This window comes from Curcuma longa, chromosome 12 (genome assembly GCF_044706935.1).
Source record: "Curcuma longa cultivar G26 ecotype Majalengka, Jawa Barat chromosome 12, ITB_CL_G26_1.1, whole genome shotgun sequence".
Classification (NCBI taxonomy): Eukaryota; Viridiplantae; Streptophyta; class Magnoliopsida; order Zingiberales; family Zingiberaceae; genus Curcuma; species Curcuma longa.
In genome coordinates, this window is record NC_133872.1 from 6,686,923 (window position 1) to 6,713,709 (window position 26,787).

The following is a 26,787-nucleotide window of genomic DNA, read 5'->3' on the forward strand; positions in this document are numbered from 1 at the left end:
TTCTTTCTCCTTGAGTCGGAACAAAAAAGGGGGTATTGTGCATCGATATACTTAATCTTGCTGGAAGTACCAACATAATATTATCTACCCGTTTGCTTATATTACTCGTGTAACTCTTGTTGAACTTTGTTTATTTCCATTGACCATGTGAGTTATATTAGATAGATTTCTAAGTTGTTATCGTTAATGGTTATTTAATGCATGCATTATTTGCCTTTAACATATCAATGTTGATGTTATATCTTGGATGTAGTACACAATTTTATTTTGTTGCTAATTGATGTAGAGCAGAAGGTTACCATAGGGTAGAATATGACAAACCTAAGGTATAACATTATAATCAAATGAATTCCTTCTCAGTGCTGATTATATAGCAGAAGTTTTATCGCATGAAGCCTTTGGCCCAGTAGGATGATTTTGGACAATTTAGTAGTTATACTGATTCTTTCATTGATTGTGCAAGGCCTGTTGGCGAGAGCGATATGTTGGATGTATGTTCAAGCTATCTTTGCTATTCGTGCATGTGTTGAAACACACACGGGCATCAATCTCTATTGCAAAATGAGAGAGTGTAGAGTTTTACACCTACTGGACTTGCTCAACAGTTGGTAATTAGCAAGTTATCATGAGGTTATCGATTATAGCTAGTAGTTATGTATTTGGCAGCACATTGCATGATGTTTATCTTATTATCATTCATCATATTACTTAGTCAACCTGATGTTCTTTGCCAACTTCTTCCCTTTCCATTCAAGGACTACAAGTGGAAGATATTTTTGGCTCGACTAGGTTAAGATTTGATTATTTCTAGTTGGAGGCTTTGAGGATACTTTTTTTTTCTTCTTCTACCATTTATTTCTTATCTATGTAGTTATATTCGTAGAGTTTCTTTTATATGTTTCAACAATTCGTATCACTTTCGCTTGTTGCTAGTAGAGTAAGAACTTTATCTTAATTATTTTTATATTGTATCATTTGTCATAAGTAGTGTAAGAACTTCCGACTAATTATGCAAAGTGGAATTTTGTTATAGCTTCTTGTTTTGAAAAGGTATGAAAATCATATATTGAAAATTCTTGTATGTGGTTCTTTTTGAAATTGTTGGTTAACCAAAAAGGTGCCAAGGCAAATTGTTCAACAACTTCTTGGATGCCATGCCATGCCAGGCCTATGGCTGTGGAGATCCACTTGAGCCTTGGTATTCTTTCTTTCTTTTTGAATAAAAAAGGTTGCTAGTACCTTTTGATTAGGCAAGATGTTGAAACTTAGCAGTTAGAGTTTCTTTTATATGATTTCTATTGTTCATGCCAATTTCACTTGTTGCTAGTAGAGTAAGAATTTCACGATTAATCATTCACTTATTTTATTGGTTCATTTGTCATAAATGTAAAAACTTCTAGTTAATTATACAAATTGGAATTATCTTGTGGCTTTTCATTGTGAAAAGTTTTAGAAACAATATTTTGAAAACCCTTACATGAGATTCTCTTCGAAATGTTTGGTTGAGAAAATAGGTGTCCTTGAGGAACATTTTCATGTGACCGTCATAGGTGCCAACCGTGCCATGCCATGTATGGCTGTGGAGACTCACTTGGGGCATGACATTCTCGTCTTATTCTTTTATTCAAATAAAAAATTGGTAGTACCTTTTGATTAAGCAAGATGTTGAAATTGGTTTGTTCTTGTTTCTTTCTGCTAGATTTCTCTAGTCCTGCAAGAGATAGGGAGACTGGGCTAGTCATGACGGCAGAAACTCCACTCGGCCTTCGTATTCTTCTGCACCAGCAAGTCAAAGAGTGCACTCCCACACTGGTCTCCAGCCATGCTGACCGTGATCAAGTTATCGTAAGTGAACTCAACCACTACCACATGGTGGCAAAAACTCCTCTTTTTTGCTCGTGAGGTTGCAGGTTCCTTGACTTTGAGAGTCCTTTAGGGTTGATAATAGAAGGGGAATATCATTATAGTTTAGGTTTAAAAGAGAAGCTTTTAAGCTAACCCAAGCTATCTCCTCCTCCCTGAGGCTTCTTTGCCTTCAAGAGTAGGGTTGATAATATAAGGGGATATCATTATAGCCCAGGATAAAAGGGATAAGCTTTAACTGGGGAATGCATTCTTGGTCAAAGAGTGCACTCCCATGCTGGTTTCCAGCCATGCCGCTGACTGAGTTATCTCAAGCGGACTCAAGCCCTCTCCTGACCCTTCTTTTCTGCATGTCAGGTCATGGGTTCTTTGGCTTCAAGAATCCTTTAGGGTTGATAACAGAAGGGGAAAATCATTAAATCATAGGTTAAATAGAGAAGATTTTACTGGGGAATGGAGGTTAGAAGGTTGAGACACACCTGAAAAAGTTCATATTTTGTCATTCATAACGAAATGTAGGAGCAAGAAACAAGAACAGGTGAAGGTGTTCTTGATTTCCTTAGAATTGAAGATGTTTGTCCTCACAAAATAAAAGAACAACACTTGTAGATTTTCCTGACTGTATAGTTATGAATAATTTTATTATTCATAACTAGAGGCGATAGGTTTCTGTGACATATTTGGTGGCCTTTCCCTGATACTGAGAATTGAGGGGGCGCAACCTTAATTGAGAATAATTTGGCTAACTTGGTTATACTGTAGAAAGCTTTGTAGGTTGAACTTTTATCATAAACTGTTTCTATCATCATAAAGCACATGTTTCCTTGGTGAAAGTGCTTAAGGAAATGAGAATATGAAAGAGTTTTCCCTAACCTTTCCCTTCATTTCTTTGGGTGGAATGGAGGGAGGGAAGAAACAGATAGGGAACATTTCCCCCAGTTTTGGCCAATTTGGCTTCCGTTCAAATTGAATGGAAAGCTCAAAATTGCTTTGCAATGTTATGAATTTCAGCCCTAAAAGAATTAAAATGTTATTTTTGTTTATTTATGTCTTTACAAATTAAATTTTCCCTCCCTCTTTATCTCCCTCTTAAGGAAATGAGGGGCTAAGGATTCTCTCTTGATAGAGCCCTTCAAGGAACACAAATGAGGGATAGATTTCCTTTTTTTCTAAATATAAATTCATTTCTCATTCTCTTTCTGACAATTTTTTTCCATCCTAGAAAACATAGACAAAGGGTGAAGAGACAATTTTATATTTAACTATTCACTTTGTACCATATGTTTATACTTTTTGCTTACATGAATAAATGTGACTGAGAAGAATCATTTACCATAAGTGCTAGAAGCTAAATTCAGGGAGGTGCTAAGGAATCTGTGTAGTGAATAACATATTTAATATCTTACAAAGCAATCAATTTAATTAAGGAACATAGCAGCCTGTAGTTTATTGTTTAATAATTTCTCAACAAAGTGAAAATAAATATTTTTTATTATTTTAATTAAACACATGGTTGTGTAATTCAACTTTTGCTAGTGAATTCTCTTAGCCATGGAAGAATCCATCATTGTAATTCTATGTTACTCAAGTTTTGTGGATTATGTGTTTGACTCTTAAGTTTATTCAGTTAATGTGGGTGTTACCCAATCCCGCTTCCAGTTTCCTGGTTAGTTATTTTATCCGATACAAGAAATCTTGCTTCGTGTTGTGGGATTTGAGCTTTTTTGTTCGATGCCCTAATATTGCGATTGGCAGGTCATTGTAGTGAATCTCATAATTGCACGCTTATTGACTATCTTAAAGCACTTTGTCTGATTTCGTTTTGGTTTAGTTTCCTTTTCTTGGTTTGTACGGGGTACTCACGCCATTTGTGCAAACATTCACTTTGTTTTATTGCTTCTATACCTTTGAAATTCATGTTATTTTCTGCGAGTTAATGTAACTTTTGTTTTACCCAGTAACCTTTGCAATACTCAATCTGTGAGTATTTTGTTTTATCCAGTTTTCCATTTTTTATAATCATCTTATTGCAACTGTAGATTTAGGAAGTACAATTCATAGAATTGTATATTTTTAATCTGGTTATTTTTTATTTCTCCTACTTGATTGGGTGCTGCTAAAGTTTCTATTCTAATGATTGGTTAACAAGCTATTTTGGATGCATATCTATGCCTCTTGAATTCAACTGCTGGAATTTTAGTAGGTATGTAGATCTTTTTCTTTCTTTTTATTATTATTTGGACTTACTTAATGTTAGATTTAACCTTGACTAATACTATACTCTATGATGTTAATTTATTCATGTTATATTTGACATGAAGAGCTGTTAAACTCTTATTGATTTTTCATTAAGTTTTGGTGGGTTGGAAATCTTGTGCTATGCTTAATGGCACAGTCGATATGTACCATTTTGATAAATTATTAAAACCGATACAGATAGCATGGGTGATCTGTCATGCATTGTCAATCCAGATTAGTACCATCCTGTGTTGCCATATTTTGGCATGCTTTGATGTGTGTCAAGATGAATTTAAGTAATGATTATTATACATTGTAATTTGTTTCTTTAAAATTCTAATTCAATTCTAATATAATTGTTATAGTTTGTTTTAAAGTAAACAAGTTATGCAAGAAAATATTAGAGAAGCATTTATGTGAATTCACCATGAAACACGTTTTGATTCATTTTGATACTGTATAATATGTGAAAGACAATTAACTGAGTAAAACTCATTTTGATTCATTTTAGCACTTTTTAACATATGTCAAAATCTGTGATATTGTACAATAAAATTTTAATTCAATGTACTCTCTAATTATTTTTAGAAGCAAATAAATGAAATGAAACAGTATAAAGGAGTGACCTCATATAAATTCATCTCAACACGCCTTATATTTGTTGTGTTGGCACAACATAGTGCTTATATTATATTATTCTAGTTTGAGACCCAAACTCAAGCACATAACATTATTTTTAAAAACCTTGGTCTTACCTCCAAAGTTAAGATGTGTTGGCCTAATTTGTCAATTTATGGCTTAACGATCTATGTGATTAAGCCAAAATAAATTGAATTGAGGACCAATGGATTGCACAATAGATAATTAAATAAATGAAACCTAGGAAAAAGAATAGGAAAATGTTTGCAGAGTGTGTCAGCACAATACATCTTTGAAGTTGTACCATTCTAGTCTTGGACAAATTGTCTGCTCATTACATTCTCATTTCGTTAATATCTATTTTTTCCTCCCATTTACTCTCTTCCTCCAATAACTTGGCTGATCAATTCTGAAGCCATAACTAACTTTGCCCGATTTCCTTTTGGTTTAGTTTCCTTTTCTTGGTTTGTATTGGGTACTCGCGCCCAGGGATTAAAATCTCGTGCCGAGTCGGTCGAAACGGGCGAAACATTTTGTTCCACCCGCCGACCGGCACCGGCACGAGTCGGCACCAGCACAGCCGCCGGAGTAGTCGCCCAACCCCGGCGACTGCGCCGGAGTGATCGCACAACCCCGACGGCGGCTCCGGACTAGTTGCGAGAACCTACGACCACCGCACCCGAACGGATCGCGCGACACCTCCAGCGCGGCCGCGCGACCACGGCAGCCTCGCCAGAGGGGTCGCGTGACGCCAGAGGCCTCGCCGGAGAAGTCAAGCGACCCCTCCGGCGCGGTCGCGGGATTGCGCGATCGCGCGACCTCGCGTGCCGAGATCGCGCGCGTCGGGGAGGGAGGAAAAGTTTGGGTTTTTTAATTAAAATGTTAATAATTAATTTAATTAAATCCTAATAAAAGTATATAATTAATTATATATTTTATTTATTTTATTTAAATTCTAATATTTTTTTATTTATTTTCTCATCAACTCCTAACCTAAATAAATAATCAACCCTAACCTAAATAAATAATCAAATATATTTTTTAAATTCTAATATATAAAAATTTATTTAAAATTATAATAAGGTTTTATATATTCCTAAAATCTTCTACGCCACGATGCTGCGACGGCCTCCACGGGCTATTACAGCGGCAATTTTTTTTAAATTTTTTGATTTATTTAATTTTTTATTTTTTAAATATATATTTAAAAAACAAACAAACTATTATTAATAGTTATAAAATAAATAATTTTAAAAATTAATAAATATTTTATAAAATAATTTAATTTTTAAAAATAATTTTAAAATTAAATATAAATTTAAAATAATCTAAACTTTTAAAGAAAATATAATTCTTAAACATTTCAAATAAATTTTTTAAAATTAAAAATTTACAAATACATTTAAAAAAATAATTTAAAATTTTTAAATAATTTTATAATTATTTTTAACCTTTTAAATCATTTTATAAATTTAAATTTAAATATTAAGAGAAAATATTGAAATATAAATTCAACATTTCAATATATAAAACATATTTAATAATCAAATATTAATAAAATTAATATATATTTATATTTAAAATTTAAAAAATACCGAAACTATATCGGCACGGCACGATACGAAACCGTATCGTTCCGGTCCGGGACCGAAACTTCGGCACGGGTCGAGATTTTAAACCTTGCTCGCGCCATTTGTGTAAACATTCACTTTGTTTTATTGCTTCTTGACCTTTGAAATTTCACATTATTTTCTGTGAGTTAATGTAATTTTTGTCACATTTAATTTTACTGGGTTCCCAACATATGCTTGTGTTTGTTTAGAGTTTACCTTACTGATGTTTATTGTGGAGTGAAAACATAGTCTTGAAGTTTCTTGGAATCCCATATGACAGTTTGATTTGGTATTTCTTCATTAAAGTATTTTAATCCGTCTTTTTGACTAATGTTTTTAACATCTTGTCCTTTAAGGAATTTCTCAACCATGATAAGACTATCTAGAAACTGTTCTACTGCCAACCTCTGGCCTCAGCACTATGATATCCATCTTGGCAACCTTTTTGAGGCATATACAAGTATTTGTGTATGCCCTATTGTTTTACCTCAAAGTAACCTTGAGAACATTTAAGCGTAGCCAATCTGGTCCCATGCTTTCATGAAAAAAGTATATAATAAGCTCTAAAGGCTACTGTAAATCTATGTCAACAGCCTCTTCAATGTGATTGAGAGATTTTAATTTCATTTTACTTTATTGAAGTCAACTCAAAACCCTTGAGTAATGATGCAAAACAACTTGCTGACTTGATTGATAGCTTTGAACTTCTGTTATTGTACTTTGTTATCAACTATGAGGTTATTCCGCATTGGCTTTGTGGATCCTCATGTCTTATAAACCTCAAGAATGACCTCTTCCTTTTCATGTTCCTTCTGGTGAAGTTCCAAAGTGGACAATATGTTGAATCATGAGTTTGGTTGAATGTGCCAAAAATGCATCTTGATAATAATGTAAAACTTTCTAAAAGTATTTAAGAATGTTGGAAAGAGTTTGGAATGTTTACTTTGAAGATATCCTTACTACGTGCTAATGCCAAATTAAATTAGGTATTTTGCAAACAAAATTTCTGTTTCAGTCGGAAAATGTAGGTGTAAGCTCATACCCTTTATGTTCCTAATAGATGAATTTAATGTTTCTTCATGATTAATTTTTATGTTGAGTAACCAATATTGTAGAAAGGAAGTGGCTATTTCTTCAAATCTAACAATAATTTGAATTTCCTTTCAGATATGCAAGCATTCATTTTAGTGTTGATTTTTTAAAATTATTTTTGACATTCATAAATCTTCTTGTTGATTTGCTTTCTATATATCAGGATTATTTGGGCAACAAACGGTTGGAACTATCAGGACATGATTTCTTTGCTCTTGGAGGTAAGTTGTTGATGCTAGCTCATTCTGATCATTGTTAATAAATCTAGCAGACTTCTAATATTTCTCTAAATCAATGAACACTCATATATTAGAGATTGCGAACAGGGCATATGGAAGGGCTAGCTGCTCTAGTTATGTGGACTTTATCCATGTAAGTTTTTCATACACACATATAAGCTCGAGTTGATTATGGACATTTCAATTTTGAAGTAATCTTAATTGTTCTTTTGCTTGTTCCATGCATCGATGCATGTTTACATTGTTAAATGAAGGATTGTAGGAAATGGAGCATAGGAGGGATTAAAAGTGAAGAATATGAAAACAAATTTCCCTCTTGGTGTTTACTTGGAAGGATGAAAAAGGGGTAAACATGGAGTCTTGATTTCCACACTTCGCTAAGAAAGGGAGAAAATGGTGTTGGCAGATTATTATCTTATAAACTTCACTTATAATTTTTTCATTATTCGTACATTTTTAGAAATCAATGAATTTCAAGGTTTAATTGATCACTTTTCAGTTATGATTGTCATTTATGAATGGCAGCTAATATGCTCCCATCATTTACCAACTCAATTCCTTCCATTTTTTACCTATTTGAGCAGAATATATGTACTGTAGACTTGACTATCTTTCTTTTTCTTTTTGTTGTAAATGGAAATTCTATTCATCACTTTTTTTTACTCCCTATTTTGTCCCAAGCAAACAGGGCCAAAAAGATTATGCTGGCTGCTTTTGTCCTATTTGATTTGTTGTGAATAGAAACTTTACCTTCACTTTTCTTCCTCCTTTCCCATCTATTTACCACAATTACACAGAGCCTGAAAGCTTAGGTTGTGTCATGTTTCCATATTTGATTTGGGTAAAAGAATCTAGGTTTGTGTTTTAGTTCTCCCACGTTCATGGCTTGTTTTTTTTATTCTTTACTTTTATCTTCTGAATTAGGATAGCTAGTTGCAATTTCATCTTATACTAGCTCCCTTAAGTTAAATGAAGAATATCCAATTATGAAATGGCAATTATGTTATCTTTTTAATTTCGAGTATTATTTTGTGAATAAAATCCATTTAGCTTTTCTATATGTTTTGCATATTTATTTTGGAAGTGACTAAAGTCTTAGGTGACCAGATTAATAGTTATGTACCTTTCGTTTTTTATTTGTTTTCTTTTCCAAGAATTTGATGTGTTGTGTTCTTGCTTTCTTAATGTTTTCTTCCCAATGCTTGTTCATTGCCCTGAGTTATCTAGATTATTCGTCTGCATTGTGCTTGTTTTATTTTATTTGTTACCTCTACTATATAAGAAATGTATGTATTGTAAGTTCTATAGTTTAAAATCTCGAGTTGTTTAGTCGAATATAGGCGAAATATTTTGTTTTGCTTGCGGATTGGCACTGGCAAAGGCATGCGTCCGGAGGCATCGCTGGGCCACCACGACGTGTCTGGAGGCATCGCCGAGCCAAAATGACATGTTTAGAGGCGTTTTTGGGTTAGCGCGATGCGTCCGTAGGTGTCGTTGGGCCAGTGCGACATGTCGTCTGGAGGCGTCGCGGACCAGTGCGACGTGCCATTTGGAGGTGTCGTTGGGCTAGTGCGACATCAATTATATTATATACATAATTCACAATAGTAAGAGAGTTAGCTTACTCCCAATGTAATGAGTACGATACATTAACCACTTCTCAAGCCTTAACAAAAAACTTAACGACTCCCAATGATTCAATGACCATTTACCAAATAGGATTAGTGCCATTTGAGAAGAGGGAGCCTGAATAGACTTCCCTGGGAACAATAAAGAGGCTATTTTAATGAACAATATTGTACTTAAGATATAACCTTAGTAATAAAGGACCCAAAATATTTTTCCTTTTAAAGTTTTCTTCTCTTTCCTAGTCGATATTGTTATCGCCATCAAACTAGAGTTTATTTCTTGCAGGATTCTTTTCGAGCACTTAGTGTGGGTTATCAAATGTTGGAGAGTTTGCTTTTGGATTTTTGCAAGTGGCAACCGAATAAAGCTCTTTTGCATGCTCTTCTTGACATGCTTGTGCATGAAAAATTTGACTCGGAAGAAACTGCTGTAGTAAAGGTTTGTGAATTTTTTTTTTGGTTCACTTGAAGTTAACCACTTCAAGCATCAACAATCTTCTTTCCTTAATAAAAAAAGTGTTTATCTATTGGCATTGCATAGTTATGTTTCCTTCGCTCATGTTTGATGTAGAATGAAGATGTTATTATACTTTTCCTGAATGTGTTGCAGAAGGTTTGCTTATGCCTCTATAATATATTTCTATGCATTATCATGGTAGCTTTACATTTAGGTAAAATTAAAAAAATTCTTCTTGCTAGTGCAGCAATTGTTGTAGCATTATGGCCTGGATGTCTTACATAATATGCTCAAGAATTCCATCACAAATCGAACTGCATGTTTCAGGGCAGGAGTGTTTGGTTTTCTTCTTGATTGGTTGCTTGTAGAAAGTAGAGAGGACATGATTAACGAGTTGTTCAAGTTTGATCTTTTAATTGATCTTATGTATATTGCACAGAACATAAACAAACTTTTACTAAGCGGAATGCCAAGCTTGTTCACGAACGTTCAGTTCATTTACTACCCTAATAACAACTAGAGATTTGTTGGCACTTGACTTGGTTTACTGGTCACATTTTTGTCATCTAGTTGAAAATTTCTATTTGACATGGTAACTTATAGATTTGCATTGCCCACCTCATCTCAGCTTCTTGATTTATTGTAGGCAACAATTTAATTTAGCTTCAAATAATTGTTATTTTAATTTGGCACGGTTTTATTTGAGACAAAATTTGGTAAGACAGAGATTGTTTTTGTTTTCTACGTCCCTATATGTTTGTGTGGTGAAAAGATTTATGTTTTGTATATATTTGTTCTAAATGATGGTGAAACTATCTTCTTTGTTTTTACTGGATTTGTTGATTTTTGTATGATATTCAAGTCTAGAAATGTGTCTAAATTTATTAATTTCACTGCTTGATATTATGTTGTTATCAACCACTTGTATTTTTTGTTCAATGGGCGCATCAGCTTTGGATGGTTAGTATGTTCATTTTATGAATATTAGAGATTTTATTTTACAATGAATGGGCATAGCTTTTTTGATGTTACATATGGTTTCTTGTATCTATGATTTTGAGCTGAGTGACTTTACATTTAGTTGATTGACAATGTAAGACTTATGCTTCCTTTCGAGCTATGACTTACTCTTAAGTTTAATTTTATGACAACTAATTCAAAAGGTTTAACCTATAAGGTACTGGTAAAGGATAAAAATTATACTTAATACCCACCTTCATGTATCATTGGGTGGATTGGAGTAACCCAACATGTGGTTTGACTTACATGTCATCTTTTTTATTCAAGACTAGCACAACCTTTTGTTGGGCACCTTAGTTTTTTGATTGGTTGACCTGTTAACCAAAAAGTAGAGCCATTTGAGAAAAAGTTAGTTTGTAATTTTGTATTCTTAAGATTCCCCTTGTGTGGGAGGGCTGATTAAACTGGATTGGTCCAAGTCCAACACTTGGACCCACTAAACTCCACTGAGAGCTTAGTTTTGTTTTCTTTTCATGATTTGCTATAGATTTGTTGCTCTGTTTTAAACCATAAATATGACATTTATACCTTAAGTTTGGTTTGACAATCATTTATTTAATAGCTTGAGATAATGGGAAAAAAAAGAATTTATACTCGCCTATTTTTAATAAATAGAACTATTGTTTGGTAATCTTTTGCATGTGACCTATTTTCAGTGTTAATGATTGTATGAATCCATCTCTTGTCTCAAACATCAAAACAAGATCAATATCATAGGTCGTAAAGGCCAAAGATTCTTGACAAGTACATTCAACTAAGTAAATAAGGAGTCGAGTACATAAAACTTTTTATTCCTCCCTAGTAAAACAACATGATTGAAGGACAGTATATAGACTCGATTGAAGGATGCCTCACACGATGTGAAAGAGTTTCCTTTTGCATCAAACTTTAACAAAGCATTCAATTAGGTTATATGTAAAACTTCAACAACTGTGAGTTTCTACAAATTGTCAACTTCTTTGACTCTCCTATTCTTCCAAAAGATTAGAGTTCTTAATATCTTGCCCTTTTCCTTGAAGAAGAACAGTTCATTAGCTTCACCTCAACAACAAGCGTTAGTATAAACTTCAAATACTTTGCAAAGTAAGTTATTCTAAGTTATGAGGAGGAATATATGCGTCAACTTCCTCATCAATCTGTCATTCATCTAGAAATCCAGAAACAAGATTATGCAAGAAGAGATGGTGTTTAATCTGTGCACCTATTGGATGTTAACAACGAACTTGAAAGGATTAGAGTTGATGGCTTTACCCTAATTGTGACTGAGGAACATTGCCGGTAGTTACAGGGCACTCAGAACAGACTGCAAAATGTGACCTGTCTAGTCACTCTGGACACCGGGAGCATCGGGAGATTCAGGACATCGCTTGCCTGGATCCATCTCTGTATTTACTGGTAAAATATTTTATGCTATGTTGTTTCATGTGTTTTGCTTTGTGATTATGTACTGGATGCATGACATGAAGTTCTGCCATGATCATAGATTATATGATGTTAAACTTGTTTCACTATGTTTATCATCATGATGCAAGGAATTAAATTTTAACTATACAAGCATGTTATTAATTGGAAACGAACTTGTTGGCAAATGCAAGTCTGCACTAATTGATGTAATTTGTTCTTCACTTGGAAATTATGCTGGTTTAGATTGGATCCTTTTGGAAAATCCTTGCAAACTAGTTGTAGAATACCTTAACATGAGGAGAATTTATGTTCTGCTGCTATTATAAGTCAACGTCTGCTTGCCTTGTTTTCTTTTTTTCTGCATGATCCTTTTGCTTTTTGAAGTTTTTTAGATTCAAAAGATTATTGAAATATATGTTTGTTGGGCATGAATATGATCTGATACCATGGAAGGAATGGACTTGATTTTATCACCATCGAAGTTCAAGATAGAAAAATTACAAGGATTGATAAGTCATCCTTAAAATCTTGACTAGAAGCTATTCTTGGATATATTTTAGATCGTTATTTCAATGCCTATTATGTTTTTGTTTTGCTTGTCGATTCTATACTTTTATGTCATTTTCTCTAATTCTTGAAGGTTTAATATGTCTTAAAATCTTTTTTTTCTGCAAAATTAACATAATAGTTTCACATATTTTTGGCAGTCCAACAGCCAAAAAAGACAGTCTATTCTATTGCCTATCAACCTGATCCCAAGAAAGTGGCATTTTCTATGCATTACTCACAGCATAGGCAGGGCATTTTCTGGAGGTAGCCAGCTAAGGTGTTACATTGATGGCAATCTTTTATCCTACGAAAAGTGCAGATGGGTTGACTCCGTGAGTGTTTCTTGCTTTCTTGTAAATTGTACCTACTTGTTCTGCAAAATAGGGTTTGGCTTATTGTTAAGTTTGACTGGGTCATCAATTATTTCCAAAACTTAAACCATTAGAAAAGCTCACTATACTTTTATATTCTCAACATCCCTTGTTTGTTTTGAATGGAACTGGATTGATTGTCTCATGCTCTCACATGTTGAGTTAATTAGCATGAGGGTTATTTAAAATGAAACATCCTATTTTCGTTGTCTTTGTGTTGCTTTTTTTTCCTTTTACTTTTGTTTATTCTTTTTTATTCTTGATGATTCCTTTCTTCCTCTCGTTTTCATACTCGTACTTGTTTGTAGTATATTTTCTCTTATTTTTTAGTCCTTTTTCTTAACTATTTTTTACTTATTCATTATTTTTTTCATTTCATTGTTTTCTATCTTTTTTTAATCTTCTTATATTTATTTTTCTTCTTTCACTGTTAAATTTTAAAATCGTTTTGTTTCTCTTTATTAGGTTATCATTCTTTACATCATTCCTTTTGCTTTCTTCCTCTCCTACATCATTTATTCCTTATTCCATTCTCTTCCTTTTGCTTAATTGCCCTTTTACTTATTTTTGTATTTATGATTTTAATCTCTTCTATCTTTTTTTTTTAGATTAGGATTTGAACCCATCGGGTAGAAGTGAAGATAAGGAGATGAGTGTTCAAAATGGGATCGATTTGGGTTTGATTTTGTCGAATTATGACCGAACTAAATTATAAATGGTTCAATCGTTCTAAAACAATTAAGAAATTTCTTTAAAAAACCTTTTCCCTCCTCTCGTGTCTTTTCTCTTCCACGCACGCAGCAACGGCCATACGTCACATCCCCACCGCTTTCCTTTTGCTATTTCTTTCCATTGTCTTCTTCTTCTTCTTCTTCTTCTCTTCTTTACAACAGCCCTAATCCTTCTTCTTCTTCCAACAACATAGTGACCTTCCCAAATTCCCATTCTCCTATTTTTTTCCTTTATTGCTAGCCCAGCAACCATAACAGTAGCTCTATTTTCCAGCAGCAGTAGTGTTTTCCGTCCTTCTAGCCCCCTCCCAACTGCAACAACATCTTCTACTTTCCATTTCTTCAAGCAAGAGCAAGTTTTTTTTCTCTTTTTTCAGTCAACAACCCAACTCTTTTTCTCCTTCCTTCCCGTCAACATCAGCTAATTTCCTTATTTGCAGCTTATTATTGTTTTTATTTTATTAATCAAATCATGCAATTTATTGTTAGTTCATGATTTAGCCCAATTTTATATGTAATTATTTAAGTGTTAATTACCTCAAGCTCCTTATCAAGCTAAATTTTATTTCTCTTCTTTTTGTTATGTGTAATATTATGTTCTTGTAAGAAAGTTACACCTAATTACTCATGCAATTTGCACTACCGAGTAGCCTTGGAACATCATATGACATTCTTAGGATGCTTATTATGCTTTAGTTTTTTTATTTGCTAACACATCCTATTCTGTTGTCATGTTGCTCTATGCATCAAAGGGTTCGGTCACGTTAGCCCAAGTCAAAAGAGTTATGATTCATAAGGTATGAGCTACCTTTTTTATGCAAATAATGTCAAATATGATCAGTGATTATATTCTTTTCCTCTAGTTTCCCATGAGATAAAAAGTTAATTTCCAAATGCTAGGTTCCTATGATGCTTCTAGCTTTTCAGTTTTACCAGCAATGAATACTATGCCTCTTAGATATTTATGGCAAATCATTCTAGTGACTAAGAAAGATGATTTCTACAATATTGAATTATTATTTGGCGAAGAAGATATGATTATGAGCTTGCAAAATGTAAGAGAATGGAATTGAATTAAGCAAACTTTTTTCACTTTGTACTTTTACTTTGGTAGTTTTTTTGTTAATTCTTCACAAGACTAGTCGTATTGTTGTTTCTTGTTCATCATTCACTGCAAATTTAAATTAATCGATGTGTGGATCATTTGATGTTATTCTATTAATATCTGCTTAGAGCATATGTATGAAAGATATGGTTAGGTTTTGCAATTAAGCTAGTCTTATTTTCATTCCTTTGTTTATATAGATCACCAACATGAACAACATCAGAGATGACCTATTCCTAGTGTGGAATAAACACTTATTATATAGTTGCGCTTCGTTTTGCAGGCCTCAAGTCATTCGACGTTATTTTTAGTCCAAGTGCAGATATCCTTGTTAATTCACCAAGTGAATTCTTGTTGAAATGTTAACTTTTTTTCAATTCTCTCCGAATCAGATTAAGCAATTTGTCTATATTTTCAATTAGTTTTAACGGATAGGTCTTTTCCCCCTTACTCTTGGCTATGTCATTTTGTTAACATTCTTTTATACAGGATCATCTGTAAAGAATTATTTGACAATGTGATGGTATGCACTGTTAATTTCATATCGATATCAATAGAGGAGCTCTGCACTTCAAATATGCATTTAAAATTTACACTTCATATTTTTTTCTGTGCTATCCCAATTTTGTAAGGTTCTGGCCACCGAACAGTCACGTTTGAAGGATCATAGATAGAACCGAGAAGGATGGAATGGATGGGATGAGGGAGATCTTGGATACTGATATTGAAAATCCATCGTACGGAATAATTTCCCTTATTAAGTGCCCTTGTCGTTATTGTCAAACATGAGAACCTTGAGAAAAACATAGGTAACTATGCTGGGAGATCTCCAGCACTTAGTGTTCACTGTTACTTTCTAAAAAGGAAGTTCATCAAGAATAATTTGCATGTATATTCATTTTACATACTGTTCTACATTAAAAAAGATAATTTACCGAACAGTTTGAAAAATAAAAAATATTGTATTCCACTACTTAGCTATTTATAAGCACCCACTTCTCCCTCATCTCACTAAAAAAACCCTTTTAGGAAAACTTTTAAATAGCTGAACTCTGAGTTAATGGTGTTTTACACTTGGCAAGGCCAATCATATAGTGCAATAGAAATGAAACAAAATTAAAACATGCTCCTCCCTTTCAACAAGCTGTTATATATGCACATCGGTTCAATTTGAACTTGCTTATTTTCAGACAACTGTTTATCAACTTAGCACTCCCTTTCAACAAACTGTTATATATGCACATTGGTTCAATTTGAACATGCTTATTTTCCTACAATTGTTTATCAAATTAGCAGATAGTAGATACTTGCGATTTTAGTTATTATCTTAGCTAGTAGTTTGAATAGAGCTTGGCATGTCCTGAGAAAGAAGATATTAGGCATGTCTTCAATGAACCTGGTCAATTTTTTTATTGAAGTATTTAACTATGATATCCTTGTGTTTATCTTGTTATAGCTTTGGGCAAGATGTTTCAGAGAGTATATAAATATTCTTCATTATGATTTGTGATTTTTTTTTATGGAAGTTATGATAAGAAAAATGTTAAGACGAGAGGGAAATATTTAATTTAGCAGAGGAATCAATTTCAGTTTTTCTTTTTGTTTTTTTTCCTTTTGACAACTTGTGCTAAAGTTGAACAATTCTTGAAAAATATGCACTGATATGATACTTAAACTGCATTATAGGTATGGCCATTAACCATTTGGATAATTTGCTTATGTTAATCTCCAAGTCAGTAGTCTTCACTTCTGTGCTGCTGCTATGGGGCCTATCCTTTTGCTAACCTATGGTATTATTGATATATTGTTTAGCACTTGCTAAAGCCTCCTGCCAAAGAAAGCACTGAGCCTGTAGACATTGTTTTGCACAGCAATGTTCGTGCAGTAGAAGGCTAAATTTGATAATCTTGTAAGCTTCGTAGATTTTATCATCTAGAAAATTCTTTAGCACAACTGCAATATAGTGCTAAAGTCAATCTATATTAGAAACCTGCATCATTTTGCCTCTGATTAACTTTTTACACTTTTGCCTAATGGATGAGCTTTGCTGAACAGCTAAGATTTAAAAAGGGAGATGCAGCAGAAGGTATGTTTATCATTCTCCTTTGTGACTTGCTTTCTAATATTCAAGTCAATTCATGTTTTGTCTGTACATTTAAATTATTCTTGCAATTGGAGGTAGAAGAAGAAATACGGAGGCTCAGAAGAGAACTTTTGCCTAAAGCTCAGCCAATGCCATACTTTGATCGACCCTTTGTCCCTAAAAGACATGTTTGCTGCAGAACTTACCCATTCCTTTTGCAAACAGCGTATGCAGTTTGTAAGGCATGTTTCCCAATCAACATCCCTCTATCTGTTAGCATTGGCTTGTTGAATCTAGTAGTACGTATTTTAATTTTGTTGTTTGTTGTCAAGTTTCATCCAATTAAATTCTTGTTATCGCACTTTACTGAACTATGCAACACTTGCTCTTATTTCTTTTGTAATTTGATCCATGTTGAAGTGATGAAAAAAATCTTGAAGGAATTCTATTGATAGGAATCTGTGTCCTATCTCATGGAAAATCGAAGAAAAAATGAGAACTGGGATAGGGTGATCACTTCGAGGGGATCACCCTCCAATAATCAAGTGGAATTGATTAATCAAAAGAAATTACTTATCTTTAAAGATTACATACTATCTCTTTAAATAGGCACATAAGGATACCTTTTCAAGAGAAAAAGTCTAATAACCTATCTAAAATAAAACTTATCTAACAAATAGAAGAATTAAAGGTAAAGTTTTGAAGGATTTATTTGAATAGATTCTTAAAGGATCATACTTTAAAGATAAAATTTTGAAGGGTTCATTTGAATAGATCCATAAAAGGATCGTATCATTCCACCTCCCTTTAAAATAACCTTGCTCTCAAGGTTGTTTTAGCAATAAACTCTTGAATTTTTTTTTGAATTGTCATGTAACTCTCATGTTGCATCATCAATAGACAAGTTGTCCCATCGCGACACTTCTTCTCCGCCCAAAGCATCCGGAGGTGCCGAACAATCTCCACGTCGGACGCCACCCTCCCTCCTTCCCCACCGCGAGCTTGAGCAGGGACCGGCGACGGTGAAGGGAGTGTGCGTGAGGAGAGGGGCGACGATCGGAGAGGCTTGGATGTTGTCGGATCGGGAGTTCCAGTGGCACTTGAGATGGGAGTTTCGAAGTAGGTTTGTGATGAAGGTTAGATTTCTTTCTCTTCTCCCTTTTATTGCATTCGATTGGCAATGCATCTGATCGATTGGGTGATGTCCTAGTTGTTTTGATTCTGTTCTTGAGTAGAAGAACAGTGGCAAGGTAGTGTTTCTGTTGGAGGTAAATCTGGATCCGATTAGGTTACTTCTTTGTTTGGTTTGATTCTTGGGAAAAACTCTTGAGACTATTGGATTTAGTAGTCGATTGGAGTGGTTCTGTTCTATAGGATTCTATTTTGATTAAGAGAAGAATCGGGCTGATCTAGGGCTTTCAAGACTTTGAGATCTTGGGGTAAATTCTTTGAACCCTTATTTGGTAAAATTGCTATGTTATATTATTAGATTATTACTGTTGAATTGGGTTCAGTAAGTTTAGAATGTTGATCTGTTGATTAGGATTCTGTTCATGGCTATAATAATCAGAAAATTTGTAAAGCTCGATTAGGTTGTTTACTATTAGTTTTGGGTTCTTAGAATTAACCTAATGAAGTTGTATTTGGTTAAGATATTGCCATTACGGTTTGGTTATTGATTCATGATCAATGAATTGGGATTGGTTTATTGAATTAAATGGAGCTATTGGACCCTAATGGAACTTAACCTAAGATGAGGTTTGGTTGTGAATCTTACTAGGTTTCAAGTGAGTTAGGTTGAAACTAGCTCTAATCCAATTGGATTGATCTGTTTCAAACCATACTTACAACTATAAACCTAATTAGGTAAGATTAACCTAATGTGGGTTTAACTTGGGTTGATTTAAGCATGAAATTAATTATATTAATTGGTTAATATAATTAATTAATTAATTAGTTAATTCATGTTAATAACAACCCACTAATTAGATTAGTCTAACCTAAGTTGGATTAATTAAATAGAATTAATCTAACTCTATATTGATTAGGGTTTCTTGGTTATATCATTGCATTTAGGATGGTTTTATTTTTATTGCAGGACCCTGAGCGATTATAGGAGTGATATATACGAGGGTATCTGGGGGTTCTATTATTTAACGTGCGAGATATTAGGTGGGTAATTTACGGTATTTGGTCAATACAGTTCTTTTCTATTTTCAGTGCATATTTTATTCTCTACTGTTGTAGATTAGTCTCTTATCACTTTCCTCTTCATAAATGTGGACTAGACACTTATGATACTCATGTTTATACCATGCTTGCTCTTATTCCTGTTGATCTTGGATTATCAATTCGGTTGTATGAATCCTTTGACCTATGGTTTATTGTTCTTATCCTTGCTTATGTTATTTGTGATCATTATTGGTTATAGTTCTTTTCTTGTGATACCTGTGATCATTAGGACTTATTACCTATGCATGTTGATTAGCATGGTAGAGGTAGATACTGTGATTTGATCATCGCATCATGATGCATGATAATGATTGTAAATCCCAATGTTGTGGGTTTATCGTTCTGGTAGTTGGCCTTTAGTGGTATTTCTATATAGGTGGTTATTATACCCTATTTCCATCACGGTGATGGTGGCTGTATGACAATGTACGTAGCCGAGTCGATCTGACCTTGACACCGGTTAGGGGTGGTACTCAGAGAGTATAGGGTTGATACTCGGGGACGAGTATTAGAGGACAGATATCGACCATAGGATGTACGTAGCTATATATGACTACCTACTTTGGGTTACCATGCTACTTTATTGTAGGGTTGGAGCTATGACCATTTGGATGTCGGACATCCTCAGACTCATATATATACATGAGTGTTGTAGTGAGTGTAGGCAGTTGCATCATGCATATGCGCATCATGTGCATGATATATATGTATTGGACCGCACTTATACTGCATTTTGGTTGTTTACCTGATTTACTCTTGATTGTTGCATTATGGGTGGCATATCATTCATATGATGCATTACATGAGATCCATGTTAGTTGTTTATTACCTGCAGATATATTATTGATCACATGATGATTTTTAGTTGTATCTGTTCTCTTGTTATTGTCCTGCACTGTCTTTCCTTATTATCCACTGAGTATTTTTATACTCACTATTTAGACCCCTAAGATTTTTCTATCTTCTCAGATATCAGGTAGGAGCTTACATATAAGGCTAGAGATCCGCCAGTCATGCCATCTCACAGCGAGAACTTTAATTATTTTTGTGTGGTTGTATATGTTGTGATGTGGTATCCTGTGTGTAGTTTGTCTACTTTTTGTAGTATCGGATTTCTGTTTCCTATCCGTGATTTTGTCGTTGTATTCCTTTACGTTTCTGCATTCGTAACTTCGGACTTTCATTATTTTATGAGTTTATTCGTTAATAGTTGTGTAGAATTAGAAATTTCTTTTTTATGCATGTGTAGGATGTGTAAGTGGCCGTGTGGGTCACCTTTACTTGTGTAGTTGTATAAATCCATATTTTGTAGTATGGATAGGTCATGTGGGCCTTATATTCATGTTTGTATTCAGGGAATTATCATGGATACTAGGGAGATGATTTTTTGGACGGCTATCTTGTCGTGACAATTTAGTAGTATCATAGCGTAGATTTACGGCTGATACCAATTTAGTGGTATCAAATCGTAGGTTTACATTCTGTTTGCTGTATTTTTGAGTCTATCTAATTTCAATTTAGTGGTATTAGAGCGTAGGTTTCGTTCTGTTTGTCGCATTTTTGAGTCTATCTGATATCAATTTAGTAGTATTTAGGTTTACGTTCTGTTTGCTGCATTTTTGAGTCTATCTTATACCAATTTAGAAGTCTTCATTATAAAATAAGACAAGGTTGAAACTTAATTTCACCATCAGAATTCACTTCAGGGAGATATTATTGAGGAGTAAATTTGTCACCTAATTTCTTCTTTAAATACGACACATGAAACACGGTGTATTTTAGAATGTTATGGAGCTCTAGGTGATAAGCAATAGATCCAATATGCTTAGCACCTTATAAGGGCCGTAAAATTTTGATGACAATTTCATAGAGGTTGAAGTACAAATTGAAGCCTGCTTGTATAGTTGAAGTCTTAGAAAAACCCAATCTCTTATTGCAAAATCTCTTTCTGAATAATGTTTGTTTGCCAATTGCTTTATTCTTGCTTGTGCATTGCATAAGTTATTTTTTAAAAGTTGCAATATTTGATCCCGCTGTAGGTTTTGGTCTACTTGATGCATGTTTATTAATCCATGTGCATATGAGTTAATCGAGGGTGGTGCACAACCATAATCTGCCTCAAATGGTAAAATTTTAGTAGCTGAGTGGTAGGTCGTGTGGTACCACCATTCTGCTCACGGAAGCCAATGAACCCATTCTTTTGGTTTATCACCAGTTAAGAAGCATAAATATTTCTTTAAACATCGATTAACCACCTCTGTTTATCCATTCAATTGTGGAAGATAGAATGTGCTAAAATTAAATTTAGTGCCATGTAATTGAAATAATTCCTTCTAAAATTTACTCATAAATACCGAATCTCTATCAATGACAATAGATCATGGTAGCCCATATAGTTTGATTATGTGGTTAACAAATGCTTGAGCAACACGGGCAGCTATATAAGGATGTGATAACGAACAAAAATGGACATATTTTGTGAGGCGATCAACGACCACTATGATAGTGGTTTATCCTTGTGATGATGGTAACCCATCTATGAAATTCATGGAAATGTCTGTCCATATTTGTTTAGGTATGGTAAGGGTTTGAAGAAGACCCGAGGTTGCTACATTTTCTCCTTTGTTTCATTGACATACATCACATTTAGCAATAAAGTTTTTTATTTCTGGTTTCACATTTAGGAAACCAGAATGTCCATCAACTGGTGAAGAATGAAATTCCTCTAATATCATTCTCTTTTCCACTAAGTTCATTGGAAGGAAGATTCTATCTTTATATCGTAAAATTTCTCCATCCCAAGAATAGCGGAGTTCTGACGATGAATTATGTAGCATGCTTTGAATGAGAGCTTGGGTAGATGAACATTCCTGTAACTCTCTTTTTATATTGTTCAAGTTCTTGCAAGTTACTAAAGATATATCAACAAACTTCATTTGGTTAGGAAGGTGAGATAAAGGATCAGCTACTGTATTCTGTTCCCTTCTTATAAATGATTTCATAATCATATCTCAAGAGCCTCTTGATCCATTTTTGTTCATCCATGTTAGAGACACGTTGATCTAAGATGAACTTAAGCCTCTTATGGTCAGTTCGTATTTGAAAGCATCGGTCAAGGAGATAGGGTCTCTATTTTGTAATAACATATATGATAGCTAACATTTCTTTGTTGTAGATAGACATTTATTGATGTAGGAGAGATAGTGCCTTGCTAATAAAAGCTAATGGTCGCCTGTCTTGTATAAGAACCGCTTCGATTCCAACTCTGTATGCATCAGCTTCAATAACAAATAGTTTATTGCAATCAGGTAATGCAAGAACAGGTGTTGTCTGTTGGGTTGCAAAGGTGCAAACATAGTCCCACATCTAAAACACATGGAAAAGATCATGGGTTTATAAAAGGATGGAAGATATCTCCTATGAAATGAGGCCTTTTGGGGAGAGCCCAAGAACAAAGCCATGAGGGCTTAGGCCCAAAGTGGACAATATCGTGCCATTGTGGAGATACGAACATCCTTTTGGAACCTACATTGTCATCATTGCCTCCTTTAATTTCAGACAATGTATCATTCTACTTAGGACATCATCTAAATGTATCTTTCTTTAATAAAACTGTTAGTGGAGCATTGATCTTTCTATAATTTTTTATACGTTTTCGACAATAATCTGTGAGATCCAGAAAATCACGTAATGCCTTGATATTCTTTGGGATGGGGTCATTCCTTCCTAACTTGTATTTTGGAGGGATCAACAACTACTCATTTTTAGCTTACAATATGACTAAGGTATTCCACCTTAGTTGTCCCAAAGTTGGACTTATATTTTTTTGCAAAAAGAGAATGCTCATGCAAAAGAGTGAGTACCTTATAAAGGTAGTGCAAATGATCCTCAAATGATGAACTATAAATAAGAATGTCATCAAAGAAAATCCACATAAATTTACGAAGATAAGACCTGAAGATATCGTTCATCAAACTTTGGAAGGTGGAAGGTGCGTTCGTTAAGTCAAATGACATGATTAAAAATTCATAATGACTCTCATGGGTTCGAAAAGCTGTTTTCGAAATATCTGACTGATGGATTCTTATTTGATGGAAGCATGAGCGAAGATCCAACTTTGAGAAGAATTAGGCATCTCCTAATTCATCGATGACGGAGATGTGATACTTATCTTTCATTGTAATTTTATTGAGCGCATGGTAATCCACGCACATTCGTCAAGTTCCGTATTTCTTTTGTACAAGCAGTACTAGGGAAGAATATAAACTTACACTTCGGCAAACGATACCAGCTTGAAGCATCTCCTGTATAATTTTCTCAATTTCCTCCTTTTGAATGTGAGGGTAGCAATAAGGCCTAACTAACATTTGCTAGTGCACTCCTGGGTATTAGAGATATATAATGATCATGTGAAGGGGATGGAGGAAGTTCTTTCAGCTCAACAAATAACTTGAAAATTTTTGAAAGAAGTGTCTTTAATTCTTGGAAATTATATGATGTACTGATGTGGGTGGTTTTGAGATGTTTTATTTATATACTTTTTATTCCCTTGTTTGTTGTCACTCACATCGATCAAAATTAATTAATTTATTTATTTACCAAACTCCTAATTATCACTAAAGTAATATAGAGAGTTCCGGGTCGTCTCTCTCGAACTCAATGATGGAAGCAGTCCTAGACATTTGGTGCGGGGTTTTGTTATTGACTTTATTCACTCTTAACTATTTACAAAATTCAATTATTCAAATTAAATCCTATAATTTACAATAACAAACAACAACCAACAATCATATTTACAAGAGCATACAACTTAAAGAATGATCTATCACGTTACAACAACACAGCAATAATAGATCCAATAGCTTATTATAAGACTTACATTTATTCACATGAGTCAATATACAATATGAAACATAACATACAATATGATACAACTTATACACTAACCATATACAATGAAGAATCTATGTACAACCTAACAACATGATATAATCCTAATACAAGATCACTACAATTGAATCAAAAAGAACAAAATAAACCTAAACAATAACAATAGCATACATAATATACACATCATGCAACCTTTACACAAATTACTGTACAATTTAATTGCAAGATCAATGAATTAGTTAATCAATACAAACCATCATACAACATGAACTATACATCCTATATACATCAGGCTATACTACATCTAAGTCACAATAATTATACAAACAATTACAATCTAAACTCTAAGATACATTACATAGTGAACAGAAGAGTCTTCTTCCTTAGACATCAGTTCAAGGGAGGGATGCATGGACAATGAGAAGGTGAAGGCCCTAGAGGAATGGGTTCCGTATATAGTGATGATCTTTTATTGGCCTGGTAAAGGGTTCGGTTCATCCAAGGCTTTGCGGGTCGGGCTTCACTTTTGACTAATCCCCTTAAGAAGAACCAACCACCATGGCATTGGACGAGAGAATGTAAAGAGGCCCACTTAAAGGGAGCGGTGGATCAGGTCCGGTCTTGGCCTTGCCAGATCATTCTAATCAGTTCGAGGTACATACCGATGCTTCGGACTATGCTAGAGGTGGAGCAAGAGGGGCATAGAGAGCCGTAAGCTCAATGAGACCGAGCAGAAAGACACAGTACAATACAACCTACTTATACACACTTTACATTAATCACACAAGAATTATACAAATCAAACAACTTATACAAGCATGTTACAAGTTACACAACATATTATTAACATCATGCCACAACTAATACAACCTACTTTATTTAAAACCAAACAATTTATTCATATTCACAATCAAGCAACTTATTCAAGTTCACAATCAATCACAAGACTTATTGGTTATTTACAAGAACTGAAAACACATGAGTATCACCCCCCCCCCCCCCCCCCCCCCCCCCCAAGGCATACAATTACATTGGAATGTCTCTCACAACCAACTTAGTTAAATTCGATAAACAACCATGCACAAACAGTTCACCTCCACATCCAACTATCCAAACATATTCGGCACAACTCCATTGCTGTTCATAACAAGCCTAATGGACAACTTTATTCATTACAATTAGTACAAGATGTTCAATACAATTCAACCCATTCAACTCCAACAATTCTCAAATTACCACAATTCTTAACCGAAGTCCAACAATCAGTGTTTCCCACATAACCAATCCAAATACAATGAGAAAGGCCACATTCTGTTCACATGCCATCTGTTTCCAATTTATTCACTATTCAGATAATTATCATACTCAAATCAGCATTAATCATTGGGGGGAGGGGATTTTGAATCAATGAAAACAATTAACACAGGTAAGGAATGAAAACATCTAAGGAAACAGCGGAAGGAATTTTGAGCTAGGGTTAGGGATATATCTTCCCTCAATGGCGCTGGCACCACTGAAGAGAGGAGAAAAACAGAGAAAGGGATGCGGAATGGTGGTGTTCCTGGACCAGCTCAGAACAAGGGTACCAGCATCGGCGGAGTCACGCCAACAGGAACGAATCTCGCCAGAGCTGGACTAAATCGTCTAGAAATGAACGGAGAAACCAAGATCTGGATGCTCCACCTCCTCTGCCCGACACCTGCCGTCCATGAACAGAGAGAATCTGAAAATAGAGGAAAATGGAGTCCTTACCTTGCCCTTTCCCAGTGGATGAAGGATGATCGGCGCCAAACAGAATCTCCCCCGCCTTCGAACCACGTCGGCAAGTTCCTTTCTTGCTCGGAGCCAGTGGATGCGGACGCGACAGAGGCTCATTGGATAACCACTCACAGCTACATCCCTGTGCTGAAGGTCGTCATGCATCGGAGCTGGATAACCACTCACAGCTCTGTTTCGCGGCGACGGGGACTAGGGTTTCGCCTCCGAACCACATCGGCGAAACCTTGCGGTGGCGTCAACGCTCATCAACCGGGCTCAAGTCGCCCGTCCTGTGCTGATCGGAGGAGAAAGGAGGCGGTGGAGGCTTGGGGAAGATGATGAACAATGGAAAAATCACGATGGAGAAGAGTACAGTAGACGCGATCTCGAGCCCCCCTTCGCTTGTGAACCGGAACTGCGCCTTTAACCTTCGCGTGAATCAGCGAGAAATGATGAACCGGTGCCGCTTGAACCAACTTCATTAAACCGGGTTTATTGAATGGGCCAGCTGTAGGGGCCGAAATCAAATTGGATCGGGCTGTATTGAATTGGGTTGGGCTGAAATTGGGTTTAGCTGATTTAATTGATTGAGTTGAATTGAGCTTTAGGTTGCACTCGAGTTAAATCCAACAGCTTAAATAAAGCCAATTTTGCATCTGATTGAACCAAATTGAATCTGAATGGACCCGAACTCGAACTAAGAATCCAATTGAGTCCTCCGATTATCATTCTTTTCATTCTAATTCTTGCAAAAATCAGAGATCAAAAAATTAATATCAATAATTATCAAAAAATCATGAAAAAATAGAATGAAGGCATAATTTCATTCAAGATAAGAATCAAGCTCAACAACCCAATTATTGCATGAAATATAA

At 34.7% G+C, this 26,787-nt stretch overlaps 1 protein-coding gene and 1 pseudogene across 10 annotated transcripts in view; one reads left to right on the forward strand and one right to left on the reverse strand.

The window, feature by feature from the left end:
- LOC141842936 (uncharacterized) overlaps positions 1-26,787 on the forward strand; it is a 65,135-nt gene that overhangs the window by 1,511 nt on the left and 36,837 nt on the right. For 9 of the 10 annotated variants that reach the window (XR_012602994.1, XR_012602991.1, XR_012602992.1 and 6 more), the window contains exons 3-8: positions 1,700-1,845; positions 7,609-7,666; positions 7,759-7,817; positions 9,599-9,751; positions 12,901-13,074; positions 14,597-14,641. Coding sequence is in view for 1 of the 10 variants with exons in the window: in XM_074730927.1 (XP_074587028.1) it covers positions 1,741-1,845; positions 7,609-7,666; positions 7,759-7,817; positions 9,599-9,751; positions 12,901-13,074; positions 14,597-14,641 (594 nt within the window). In the remaining 9 variants the exon portion in view is untranslated. Of the gene's footprint in view, positions 1-1,699; positions 1,846-2,170; positions 4,067-7,608; positions 7,667-7,758; positions 7,818-7,938; positions 8,031-9,598; positions 9,752-11,940; positions 12,185-12,900; positions 13,075-14,596; positions 14,642-26,787 lie in introns of those variants that run through there. The other variant, XR_012603001.1, reaches the window with a different exon arrangement.
- On the reverse strand, positions 17,772-23,280 carry LOC141843370 (uncharacterized; annotated as a pseudogene).